Source organism: Hevea brasiliensis, chromosome 8, assembly GCF_030052815.1.
Source record: "Hevea brasiliensis isolate MT/VB/25A 57/8 chromosome 8, ASM3005281v1, whole genome shotgun sequence".
Taxonomy (NCBI): domain Eukaryota; kingdom Viridiplantae; phylum Streptophyta; class Magnoliopsida; order Malpighiales; family Euphorbiaceae; genus Hevea; species Hevea brasiliensis.
The window spans coordinates 3,646,768-3,660,281 of NC_079500.1; the positions used below are offsets into that span (position 1 = coordinate 3,646,768).

Consider the following 13,514-nt stretch of genomic DNA (forward strand, 5'->3'; position numbering starts at 1 on the left):
CTTTTTTATTTATTGAATTGAAATTCATTAATAAATCAACCTAATTTTTAAAATGTTAAAAAAAAATTAACCCATAAAATAAAATAAACTCTATTTGTTTTGCAGGATATAATATATATATATATATGAAAAATATTTTTTATAAGAATTATTTTCTAAAAAAATATTTTTTAAATGATAAACTAATGATATATACCTTCACAGTATAATAAAATTGTTAAAATTTATAAAATAATGTCTTAAAAAATATTTAATTTTCTCTTGGGAGAACATAAACCAATTTTAAAATTTCACCAGGCTTTTGCAAGGGTAATGGGTCTGTGCCTATTCATTTGAGGGGTTCATACGGCATCCATTCCAAATTGATATGTCGTTTTGTTACCGGTTATATTGTTGTGAAAAACAGGTTGGATGATTTCAGATTGTAGTAAATTTTTAGAACTATTAAGTCCTGACTTCGTATTCTAATCAAAACTCTAACGAAAAATGACATATCCTCCATGGACAAAAATCATATATATATATATATATATATATATATATATATATATATATATAGTTGCTCAGAAAATTAAGACAAGGCGAAGCTTTGGATACAAGTTATTTAATTGAGGTCTGCCTTCCATTTCCATATTTATTTGTCTCCGTAAGTTCTCAATTATTCAGACATTAAGAAAGCCTTTCTCCTTCAAGCTTTCAATGGCGTCTACAACACTCAGTTCCAAAGGAATGAAGTCAATGCCCAAAGCTTTTGCTTTCTCCTTGGATACCTCATGTTTTGGAGCAAAAGACTTGTCATCTTGACATCTGCAGAAAAAAAAAAAAAATCTTAAATTTTTTCTCAGAATTCTCGATATCAGTAAGATAAACTGCCATTATAGAACAAAAAAGCCCAGAAACAATAATAAACATTTCATCTTTTTTTTTTAATAGAAACAGCAATACATACTTTTCAGGAATGTGCGGAGTTGGGTAATGTTTGTGAACAATCTTCAAAAACTCAGAGAAGTGCACAACTGTTTCAACTAAACAATATCTGCCACTGGCTGAAGCCAATTCAAAAGCTTCAATATGTGCATTGGCAACATCTCTAACATCAACAAGATACCAATTATCATATAAATATGTTTGAGCTCCTGCACATTGAAAATCCCAGCTTACCCATCAGAAGAAATCATATACAGAATATAGTTACAGGGAAATTCATGTCAAGATTTAATCTATCATGAATCCAAGACACACTATATGAGGTGAGACCAACATATAGAATAGATGGGATTCACATTTTTATGTTTTGGATTGGATCCACAATAAACCAAGTCTAGAAAACAAACATTATGCTTGAATTTTACAAGGAATAGTGAATACCTTTGGCGTATTGTGCAAACACCTCCATACTAGTACTAAGAGTGGGCTGCAAGAGAGGGCCAATCACAACCCCTGGATGTATGGTAACCAAGTCAATTCCATTCTCTTTTGCAAATCTCCAAGCAGCCTCCTCTGCTAAGATTTTTGAAACAGGATACCAAAGCTGCGAAGAACCAAAAACGAAAACAGTTCAACCAATAAACAAAAAATTGCAACAGAAATGTGAATTACCATGTATTCTTACCTTCCTTGACTCACAAAATGCAGAATCTGAAAACCAAGTCTCGTCAACAACATCATCAGGATTCAAAGGTTTTTCTCTGTATAAAACTGATGCCATTGAAGATGTTACAACCACTCTCTTGAGAGAAGGAACCTTTGCACATGACTTTAGCACATTTAGTGTTCCCTTTACTGCAGGATCAATCAAATCTGACTGAAATATGAAGAATTAGGAAAAAAAAAAATAAAGACGACCCTGTGAAATTAGATCACAAGAAAGATTTGCAAACCAAATATGTTGTGAAAGCGCACATCCCGTGTTTGAACAATAAATTATGCAAATTTGAACTCGTATGAGGCTTCAAGTATCATAGCTCAAGCCTTAGAATTGACGCATATAAGAGATTCCTAGAAAACTATTGAGAGGAAAAATTGATTAGAATTAGCATCAACTTCACCTGAGGTTCATTGGTTGAAAGAATGACAGGAGAAGCTGTATGAAATACACCTTCACATCCATCAACTACTGCATCGAAAGATCCTTCTTCCAGTAAGTTTGCTTTGTACAAGTGAAGTCTTTCTTTGGCTCCATCAAGTGCACGTAAGCTTTCTGTTTTCTTAGGATCATCTATGACATTTATAAGCAGAATTCAGTACATTCAAAGGGAAAATCCAACAAAAACAATATATGGATAGATGCAGGAGACTAATATTCGGTAATGAAGCTCTCCTGCCATTTAAAGAAAGTTCATCCACCAGAGAAGGAAAGGGTGTCTTAATTTATGCCTTGACATAAAAGCAATCAAACCCGGGTCCTAAAATATAAAGATTATGCAGATAACCAAGCATAAAGATCACAATAAAAGAAAAAACAGAGAAAAAAAAAATACGAAAGAAAAGAAAGAGAGACTAACTAGTGTCACGAACAGTGGCTTTAACTGTATAGCCTCGCTCAAGTAAGAACTTAACCAGCCAGGAAGCTATGTAACCAGATCCTCCTGTGACGCACACCGGTTTTCCTTCCCCACTCATTCTCTATTTTTACAAAGAAAAAATTCTATCAGTCGTGGAGTCAGCAGTCAGCAATTACCTATATTCTGCGGTTCTTGCATAAGCAGTTAGCTCCACATATTGTAGCTATTGTCATTGCTTACGTCCAAAATAAAAAGACTTTGACTTCTTGAACGACCATATCCAAAGGAGTTCTGGTAAAGATGGCCTCTAATTTTTAATTCATACTGTTACAGATAGTGATAATTTTGTTTGCCAGGTCTGCCTTGACAAGGTCAGATCTAATTTCTAGTTTAACTAATTAATTTATCTAGTTAGTTCATTTTTTTTTTTATTTGACTTGGCCGAGGCTCAAACTCTATTAATAAATTAATTCGTTTAATTAATTCAGCTAATTTTGATTTATTTGATTTTTCACCCATAATTGAATTTGAGGCTTTTTATATACTTCTGGAAATAATTTCATTACCATTAAATTGAAATTCATTGATAATCCAACTTAACTTTTAAAATGCTGAAAAAAGGATTGACCCATGGAGTAAAATGTATTAAATTCCCCACATTGTTTGAAAACAAAAAACCACATGACCCGCTTGTTAAAATTAATTATACCAAAAAAATATCAAGAATAAATTATGTGCCCTCCATTGACCGAACGGAATTGTTTATTGCACTGGGTTTCTGCATTTTGATTGGTTTTTAAGAATTTGCAATTTGGGGGGATTAATGGATTGATGAGTTTGTTGAGGATTTGTGATTTAGGATTGTATCTTCCACAGAATGCCGGTCCTCAGCAGCTTCAAACAAATCGTCAATAAGCTTCTCAACAATGTAAGTTTCTAAATTCCTGTTGTTTTATGTATCAGTGTGATACTGGGTCCTTTTGGTTGCTGTGAAATTGATGGGAAAAGGAATATAATAATTGGTTGTTGAACATCTGTAATTATGGAATGAATAATTAATAGGGTTTGTTATTGGAAAAGTAAAGTTAAATTCTTGATGGGTGTTTTAAATACTTAAAAGAGAGTATTTTGGACTAACATAAATAACTATGCATTACTGCTAAAGAGGGAGAAAATAAGAAAACTTGAGACCCTGCTGCTGAATTCTGCATTTTTGTTGGTTCGCGAAGAGAAGTTGCCATATTCTTTCTACATATCAGACCAGGAGCTTCTTCTTCCGCTTGAAACTTACTTACTGAAAAATAAATGTTAGTGAGGTTACAAGGAAAGGAAAAGAGTAAATATAATCTTTTTTTTTTTTTTTGATTTATGGGCTCTTTTTTTTTTTTTTTTTTTTTTTTTTAAGTTTCTATGGGAAGGTACTTTCCATTGTTTATCAACCACAAGCTGTTTTCCTAATCCGTCCAGTTAATCGTTGTTCAGCAACTATTTCTGGTATGACATTGGTTTTCTTCTTGGACTGACAGTACTTGCATTTACATTAGGACAGATGTACAACAGCCTCTGCATTTATGACATCATAACCGTTTGCGGTATATGCAAGTTTGATGATAGTTCAGTACTTAAAATTAACTGATGATACCTTGTCAGCCAGGCTTACTGAATTGTTCATTGCCTTTTGTTATTTGAACATGCTGTAATTGCACGGTTGAATAAACTGTTAGAAAGTTGGCTTTATTTATTTATTTATTTATTTTTTGGCATTAAGGGTTTGTGATTAGGGTTTAAGGATGCTAGTACTGGCTGTTCACAATAAGGGATGCTCCAGAATTTATATGCTAGTAAAATTAAAGCTAAGAAGTCACTAGAATAAGGATTTCTCTTAATTTATTTTTGAATTCTGAAGTTTTCCGATCATATACATGTTAATATGAGACCTTCGGTTTGTCTCTCATTTACTGTCTATAGAAAAATAAGTATCTTTATAATGTAAAATAATATACACTGAGGGAAATATTTGACAAGTTTGATCAGAACTTTTCTTGATTGATGTTAAGCTCCTAATATGTGAATTTCATTCAAAGTTGGAAGATGAAAAGATACTTTCCAAGCAAATGGATTAGTTGTGCAGAAGATGATTCAATGTTCAATTCATGGTACCTTTCTGTACATGGTTGCTTGTGGATTTGGTGTTAAAGGAATGCTTTTGTTCTATTTATAAATGAGTAGCATGGGCCAAGTTTGTTAGTTTCTTTAGGTTGATTCAGCAGCATGCATTTTAGTATTATTCACTTGTTTTCTTAGATGTGGTGTTGTTTTGTGATTGCAGCTCGCGCAGAAGCTGTACTTTCACTTGCTTTTAGTCCTGATGGGCGGCATTTGGCAAGTGGCTCTGGAGATACCACTGTTCGTCTGTGGGATCTTAATAACCAAACACCAACACACACACAGAGAAAGACACAGTTCAAGAAAAGCAATTTGAAATATGTTTTTAGAGCTGTTATAGCAGCCAGAGTAAGTTTTCCAATTGTTACACTTGGATCTCTGATTGATCATCTTAACAAATGAAGATGATCTCCTGTTCTTAATGTTTTGACTGGATACGTTTGTTGATTGTTGCACTCTGCGTGCTTAGCAAAGGGAATCTGCTTTGATCTGTGAATGCGCGCATGTGTAGTGATAATAGATGTGTCTCCTGTCAGGGTTAGCATCTAAATTGAGTTTAAATGGTCACCCCTTTTCATTGATCATCATATTTTTTGTAGTAACCCTAGCTTATTCCTTAATTCAGGACACAAGAATTAGTTTCTTTGTATTGCACGGTCACCGGATGGTAAACATCTTGTGAGTGGGAGCAAGGCTGGAGAGCTTCAATGTTGGGATCCTCAGACAGGAAAGCCATCTGGCAATCCACTTGTGGTAAAGTCTTTATTCACTAATATCTAACTTTATAGTTAATTGCTGTTTTTCTTGCCATTGATGTATTCGTAAACTGAGTTACCCCACCTCAGGTTGCATATGGTTCTTTGAATTGTTCCTTGTTCTCATGGGTTTTGTTGGGTGCTAAATCTCTTCCTGACAAGACCGTGTTCCCTTATATATGAGCATATCTTGTTATATTTATATAATAGTTGGGGGTGAAAGGGTGAGTCTTGGTGCAATTAAGGTTGCTCCCCTGTCACCTAGAGATCACTGGTTCATAATATAGAAGTAACCTCCTTTAAGTGCAAGAGGAAAGTTGCATATACCTGAGCCTCCTCAAAACCCATAGTGGGGGAAGTTGTCTGCATTGAGACTCCATTTATTCTACATTGTTGTACATTTTATTGTAATTATTCTTGGATGAACTGAAGTTTTGAACCTTTATTATTGTGGAAAATCTTTAATAGTTGCCTTCTATTCTTGACTAATTACAATACAAGGGCATTCTGTTTTGAAAAATAAATAAATATTCCCTATAGTCTTGTTGTTATTAGTTGTAAGTCTCCCTTTTAAAGTTGATCAAAAGATAAGTTCAGTCTATATAGCTCTCTTTATCTTGTGAAAGTCTGTTGTATTAGAAATTTGCTTCTTCCATTGTTTGTGAAATGTAATGATTGATTGAGTGCTATTTTTTTTCTTTTTTGTGTAACTATAAATGGTAATTCCTTTACTCTGACAAAATATCTTAGCAAAAACTATTTCTGATTCTACAACACTGCATCAATCTTTTGTTCCTCTCAAAGATTTTTGAAATTAACACTATTCAAATTGTCATAACATATTTTATTCAATCTTTTAATTGATGTGCTGCCTAAAATAAAATCTAGATACTAATAGTATTTTGATTTCCTTGTCTTAGGGCCACAAAAAATGGATTACTGGCATCTCTTGGGAACCAGTCCTCTTGAATGCCCCAAGTTGTCGGTTTGTCAGTGCTAGCAAAGATGATGATGCACGCATATGGGATCTTTCAATGTGTTATCTGTCTCACTGGTCATACACTTGCATTAACTTGTGTGAAATGGGTTGGAGATGGAGTAATTTATACTGGGTACATATTTTTCTTCATTCTCAGTATTATAATGAAATATGATAGATAACCGCCATTACTTTTTTTTTTCCTTTTTTAAGTGAAGCACCATTTCTTATTCCTTCATAAGAAACTTAAAAATTGTGGACAACCTTTTTAGGTTAATCCTTACCAAACAACTCCTGGTTTACTGTAACACATGATTATACTTGATTAGGAATTTTTAGTGTTAATTTCATGGTCTCTTGAGTCTTGATGTTGCATTTGTTTTTCATTTGATCTTTTGAGTGAAATACTTTCAAAATTGGGCTAGACAAAGCCTGAATGACTACACAAATTTCTCTGTGGGTTTAAATTCTTTTCAAACTTTAATTATCTATCCCGGACATCTTAAATTTGTACTCAAACAGTCAAGTATTACTATGGCTCAACCATACTTTATCCATATTTGTTATATCTTTTTGTCTACTTTGGCAGGTCCCAAGATTGTACCATCAAAGTCTAGGAGACTTTACAAGGGAAGTTAATTCGGGAATTGAAGGTAATTGTAGATACCAACCGCTATCAGTCTTTCTCATGTTTGTTGCTCTCTTTGCCCGACTGTACAAAATTGCTACTAAATATGTGTTGATATCATTGTCACATTACCTACATTTCATCCATGTCTAAGTGCTGGTCTTATAATTTAATTTCATCAGAAAACGTCCGAGGTTTAGTCTTGTTATTTCTTGGTCTTCCCATCTTTCCCTGTGGCTTCTTTAAGGTGTATATTTGTTTCTTCTGCACCTTCATGATCGTCAACAACATGTGAAGTTTGATTATAATGATAATATAATAGTGGAGTGTTTCTTTGAGCTGTTCTGCTGCATGTTCAATTTTTGTTCTTTCCAAAAGATTTTTTTTTCCTCCAATAGTAATTATAATGACCTTTTTGCTTATCACTCCCTATGTAGTTGGTGTTTGGTGATGATATAGTATTTTATGATAGTTTCAGGTTATAAAGTTGTTGATTTGTATTGCGATATAGCCTTTTCCCTCTGGTTTTGGCTTTCTTTATGACCTTCTCCTTGTATATTTCATGCTTGTTCTAGGGTCATGGGCATTGGGTAAACTCCCTGGCTTTGAGCACTGAATATGTCCTTCGTAGGGGAGCTTTTGACCATACTGGCAAAACATATTCTTCGCCAGACGAAATGAAAAGGTAATTGATGTTATTTGCTTCATAGCATCATTATTAGTCCTTAAAACCGTTCTTTTCTATTTTTTTCTGCTTGGTAGTTGGTACCACATGCATTCATCAATTTTAAGACTAATAATGTGAAGCATAGAAGAAACTTTCTGCAAATTAATGTTGTTGATTTGTCCAAGCAATTGAAGCAAATTGTAAATCTATCTAGTTATGAGTATTTTCATTAGACTTTAGGGGGTCAGGATTCCCCTTGTTCTTCTTGGTTAATTTATCTGCCATTAGTCTTCTAGCTTAATTTATCTCCCTATATCTATGATATAAGGTTTTATTTAGGTTTCAGCTGAGCGGCTGAGATTTATAGTGGGATTTTAGCATTTAAGAAATACTTTATTGCAATGTAGTTCCTACCAGGCAAAACTATTTTTCTTTGTTTCCATTCCATCTATATGGAATTAATTATATTTCATTGTACGACAAAATATAAAATATTTGCAGGTTGCTCTGGAAAGATACAACAAAATGAAAGGCAATGGCCCTGAGAGATTAGTTTCAGGTTTTGATCATTTTACTTTGTTTCTCTGGGAACTTGCTGTTAGCAAACACCCCATAACTTGCATGACAGGTCATCAACAGGTATATGAAGTATATGATTGCATTATGTTCTAGTTGCAATTGTAGTTTATTGATGGTGCTTTATTAGAAGTGCAAGGTAAAGAATCTAAATCTTTATCCAGTCATTGCAGAGATCCCGTTCCATTACTCGTACCTTGGTCCTCTTTTTAGCATTTTAACCCATTACATGCAGGAAACAGGATAGGAGCTTGTGGATACCTTGGAAAGGAGAATGGTGAATACTGTTTGCATTCAGGAGACTAAATGGGTAGGAGAGAAAAGTAAGAAAGTGGGTAATTAAAGGTACAAACTGTGGTTTACCGAAAAGGAGAGAAGGAAGAACGGAGTGGGCATAATCATAGAAAGGACATTGAAAGACGCAGTAATAGCTGTGAAAAGAGTAGGAGATAGTATGATACTAGTAAAGCTAGTACTAGAAGAAGAAATAATAAATGTAGTTAGTGCTTATGCCCCACAAATAGGACTAGACAGTGAGAGTAAAAAAAAGTTTTGGGAAGATATGTTTGATTTAATGCAAAGCATACCGAATGAAGAGAATGTTTTCATTGGTGGAGATTTGAATGGACATGTAGGAAGTGATAGACAAGGTTATGAGAATATTCATGGAGGTTTTGGTTTTGGCAGTAGAAATGAGGAGGGAAAAAGCATCCTGAATTTTGCTATGGCATACGACCTAGTACTAGTAAATACCTACTTTATAAAAAGAGTCACATTTAGTGACTTTCAAAAGTGGGTAACATAAAAGTCAAATCGACTTCCTCTTAACCAGGAAGACAAATAGAGCTTTATGCAAGGATTACAAGGTCATTCCAGGAGAGGCTTTAACAAGTCAACATCGGTTGGTGGTCTTGGATGTCAAGTTTAGGAACAATTCAAGTAAAATCAAAAGAAATAGTGTAGCTCAAACAAAGTGGTGGGAGTTCAAAGGAGTAAAGCAAGTGAAGTTCAAAAATGAGCTTCTCGAGTCCGAAGTATGGAAGCTGGATATGGAGGCCAATTAAAAGGGGGTACAGATGGCATCAAAGATTAGAGAAGTAGCTAAAAAAGTACTTGGAGAGTCTAAAGGACATGGACCACCCTCAAAAGAGAGATGGTAGTAGAATGAGGAAGTACAAAAGGCAATGAAGAGAAAAAGGAAATGGTATAAGAAATTACCTAAATGTGATAATAATGAGGCATATGAAAAGTACAAGATAGCAAAGAAAGAGGCAAAAAAGGTAGCTAGTCAAGCAAGAGCACAGGCATTTAAAAAATTATATGAGAAACTTGGAACTAAAGAAGGAGAGAAAGATATTTATAGATTAGCAAGGAGGAGAGAAAGAAAATGTCAAGATCTCAATCAAGATAGGTACTTTAAGGATAAAGAAGGAAAAGTGTTGGTGAAAGATGAGGACATTAAAGAAAGATGGAGAAATTATTTTAATGATCTCTTTAATAATAGTCAAAATGGTAATAGCGTGAATATAGACTTTAGAACAATAGAAAAGAATGTGAATTATACTAGAAGGATTAGATCTTTAGAAGTAAAGAAAGCACTTAAGATAATGAAAGTGGGTAAAGCCTGTGGACCCGATGAAATACCAATTAAAGTATGGAAGTGTTTGGGAGATATGAGAGTGGCATGGTTAACTAAATTATTTAATAAGATTCTAAACTCAAAGAAAATGCCTGATGAATGGAGGAGTATTTTAGTACCTATTTTTAAAAATAAGGGAGACATACAGAGTTGCTCAAACTATAGGGAAATTAAACTGAGCCATCCTATGAAGTTGTGAGAGAAAGTTGTGGAGTATCGACTATGTCATGATACTTCTATCTCTCTCAATCAATTTGGTTTCATGCCTGGTCGTTCAACTATGGAAGTGATCTTTCTCATTAGAAACTTAATGGAGAAATATAGAGATGTGAAAAAAGATCTACATATGGTTTTTATTGATTTAGAGAAGGCTTATGATAGTGTTCCAAGAGATGTCTTATGGAATGTGTTAAAACAAAAGATGGTATCTATTAGGTACATACAAGTGTTGAAAGATATGTATGAAAGAACAATTACTATTGTGCGTACAGTGGGAGGGGACACAAGAGATTTTCCGATCTCAATTGGAATACACCAAGGATCAGCCATAAGCCCTTACCTTTTTACATTAGTTTTAGATGAATTGACGAAACATATACAAGAGAGTATTCCTTAGTGCATGATGTTTGCGGATGATATTGTTCTGATAGATGAGACACAAGAAGGAGTCAATAGAAAGTTAGAGTTTTGGAGAAGTACTCTAGGGTTTTAAGTTAAGTAGAATGAAGACAGAATACATGCATTGCAAGTTCAGTGAAGGCCAAACTGGTGATAGGGAAGGAGTTAGTTTGAATGGAGTGGTACTGTCCCAAAGTAATCACTTTAAATATCTAGACTCAGTCCTTCAAGTAGATGGGGGATGTGAGGAGGATGTTAGTCATAGAATTAAAGCCGGATGGTTGAAGTGGAAATGTGCCACGGGAGTTTTATGTGATCGCAAGATTCCCAATAAGTTGAAAGGAAAATTTTACCGTACAGCCATACGACCGGCTATGTTATATGGTAGTGAGTGTTGAGTACTGAAAGAGTCGTATGCGCCTAAGATAAGAGTTGCAGAGATGAGAATGTTAAGGTGGATGAGTGGCCATACTAGACTAGATAAAGTCTGTAATGAGAGTATTAGAGAAAAGGTAGGAGTGGTGCCAATTGAAGATGAGTTGAGAGAAGGGAGATTGAGGTGATTTTGTCATGTGAAACGTAGACATACGGAGGATCCAGTTAGACAAGTAGAGCACGTTAGGTTGGAGAATAGAAAGAAAAAAAGGGGTAGACCTAAATTGGCTTGGAGGAGAGTAGTACAACATGATCTAGAAGCATTACACATTTTTGAGGATTTAACCCAAAATCGTTTAGAGTGGAGAAAGCGAATCCATATAGTCGACTCCAAATATTTGGGATAAAGGCTTAGTTGAGTTGAATTGAGTTTAACCCATTATATGCAGCCATCTCTCTTCCACCCCAGTCTTTCTTCTCTCTCTCTCTCTCTCTCTCTCTCTCTCTCTCTCTCTCTCTCTCTCTCTCTCTGAGAGGCCTACATAATTATTGAACATGTCCCATGTGTTTTTTGGGTGATACCTGCTCCCACTACACTGAACGATTGTGTGAGGGCTTGAAGGTGCTGATCCCCTATTCCTGTTCTACAGATTTTAAATTATTGTTTCAACTCTCAGCTTTTCTGTCCACATGACCTTGATATTTCTTCATGTTGGAGAAGCATGTTGTCTCTCTCTCTCTCTCTCTCTCTCTCTCTCTCTCTCTCTCTCTCTCTCTCTCTCTCTTTTGCCACTGTATTACGACTTGCTTGCTTATTGAATCTCTGTGAAAATGCATATCATGAACATAGTTGCATACCATAACTGACAAGGGCCTTAACATAGATGCTCTTAGAATTTATTATCTTTATATTTGATAAGTACAACTTTCATAGTTAGCACATATCATTGTTTTAATTCTTGGAGTTAAAAGTGTTGAATGGCTTCTTGTTGGTTGCTGCAGCTTGTAAATCATGTTTACTTCTCACCTGATGGGCAATGGGTGGCTAGTGCCTCATTTGATAGGTCAGTCATGTAATGGTGTTACTGGAAAATTCGTAAATGCTTTTCGGAGACATGTTGGGCCTGTTTAGCAAATCAAGTTTGGGTTGTTCTGATGGTTTTTGTTTTTCTGTACCTATACTTTATAGCATAAATCTTAATGTTGCTTGATGTTCCACAGCTGGTCAGCTTACAATAGGCTTGTTTCAAGTGGAAGCAAAGACTCCATACTGAAGGAATACTGTAATTACCGTTAGCCCTTTATTGAGTTATTCAGTTTTCCGACAGGATCATTGGGTGATAAATGGCATTCTGTTTCAAAGTTTTCTTTCTTCAGTTTCCTATTTAATTTTAATGAATTACGTGATCATGTTTTTCGAAAGTTGTAAGAATGTCATTGAATGCAATTGAAAAAACCTTCTCACTAGGATATCATGTATGCACCTTTAGTTCCAAGTGTGATGATCTCTCTGTTTCTAACGTTAAAATTTCTTTAATTTTCCAGGTTTGGGATATAAGGACACAGAAGTTAAAACAATACCTTCCAGGCCATGCTGATGAGCGCTTCCTGCCAAGACTTGTGTGCTGTTAGACTTGATTGTAACTGATATTTGAGTTTTGATTTTATTGTGGAAAGGTATATGCTGTGTAACACCCTCCCGGTAGCAACTCTGTACATTCTACTGTTCCGGTGACCGGTGTCGGTCCGGACAGCTAGAACGTCCGAAAAAATATTTAAACTAAAGTCAGGAACTATAATTAACTCAAATATTAATAAGAAAAATTTAGTAAAAATTTTAGAAATAAAATACAACCGAGTTAAACGAGCCGGTGCCCAAGCGATGGGTAAACCAGAGGAAAGTTGCGGTTCTCGCAACTAGGAGCCCTAGACCCGGGTAAAAATTCATAAAATAATTATTGGGACTCCAGAGAACGATCATTGAGGTTCCTATGGCATTAGAATGCCAAGAAAATATTTAGAAAAATTTTTCAGTCGGTACAGACAATTTTGACCCGTTAAGCCAAACGGAAGGCATTTTGGTCATTTTGCCTTCAGAGGTGATTTTTGGCCGTCTTGTCCAGTTGAGTAAATAATTATTATGACATAAAATATGAATAAACATTAATGAAAATTAAATTGAAAATGAGTAGTGATGAAAAGAAAAGAAAAATGAAATAAAAAGCAAATTACGACATAATGTGATGTCATATAAAAGCTATAACCAATCATAATTAAACAACCAATTAACTAACAAATAAAAGAGATAAATGAAGACCAAAACAATTAAAAAAACTAGCTGCCATCTTCATCCTCCCAATCCAGTCGAAATTTTGCCCTAGCCAAACCTCCATTGATTTTGCAACCAAAGCTCCCTTTCTCCCTTTGTTACACCACTAAACCCTAAACCCCTTTCATTAAAACTTGACCATATCTCTTGGGGAAGTGTTTGGCAGCCTAGAAAAGGAAGGAAAGTGAAGTTAAGCTTGGGGAAAATTCTGCCACTTAAAGGTTAGTGCACCTATCTACTTAAAACTCTTATTTTCCATGATTAGGGACTTGAAATCA

The 13,514-nt window shown here is 34.8% G+C and overlaps 2 protein-coding genes and 1 long non-coding RNA gene across 6 annotated transcripts in view; 2 read left to right on the top strand and 1 right to left on the bottom strand.

Annotated features, from left to right (window-relative positions):
• LOC110634273 (notchless protein homolog) overlaps positions 1–6,489 on the top strand; it is a 28,454-nt gene extending 21,965 nt beyond the window's left edge. The window contains exons 3-6 of one of the 4 annotated variants that reach the window (XM_058150952.1): positions 4,834–5,018; positions 5,140–5,207; positions 5,296–5,423; positions 6,346–6,489. In XM_058150952.1, the coding sequence (XP_058006935.1) occupies positions 4,834–5,018; positions 5,140–5,181 (227 nt within the window). In that variant the 3' untranslated portion in view covers positions 5,182–5,207; positions 5,296–5,423; positions 6,346–6,489. Of the gene's footprint in view, positions 1–4,833; positions 5,208–5,295; positions 5,424–6,345 lie in introns of all 4 variants that reach the window. The other 3 variants (XM_058150951.1, XM_058150949.1, XM_058150953.1) reach the window with 3 other exon arrangements.
• On the bottom strand, positions 572–2,699 carry LOC110634267 (phenylacetaldehyde reductase). Its single transcript, XM_058150948.1, has 6 exons — positions 2,505–2,699; positions 2,049–2,218; positions 1,613–1,804; positions 1,369–1,531; positions 950–1,136; positions 572–807 (listed from the first exon to the last, which is right to left on the bottom strand). The coding sequence occupies exons 1-6, from the start codon at positions 2,620–2,622 to the stop codon at positions 663–665; spliced, it is 975 nt and encodes a 324-aa protein (XP_058006931.1). The 5' UTR covers positions 2,623–2,699; the 3' UTR covers positions 572–662.
• Positions 6,490–8,344: 1,855 nt separating the features above from the next.
• On the top strand, positions 8,345–12,591 carry LOC110668569 (uncharacterized). Its single transcript, XR_009150463.1, has 4 exons — positions 8,345–11,529; positions 11,910–12,047; positions 12,129–12,190; positions 12,453–12,591. It is a non-coding gene; the product is annotated as an uncharacterized LOC110668569 (long non-coding RNA).
• Positions 12,592–13,514: the final 923 nt, after the last annotated feature.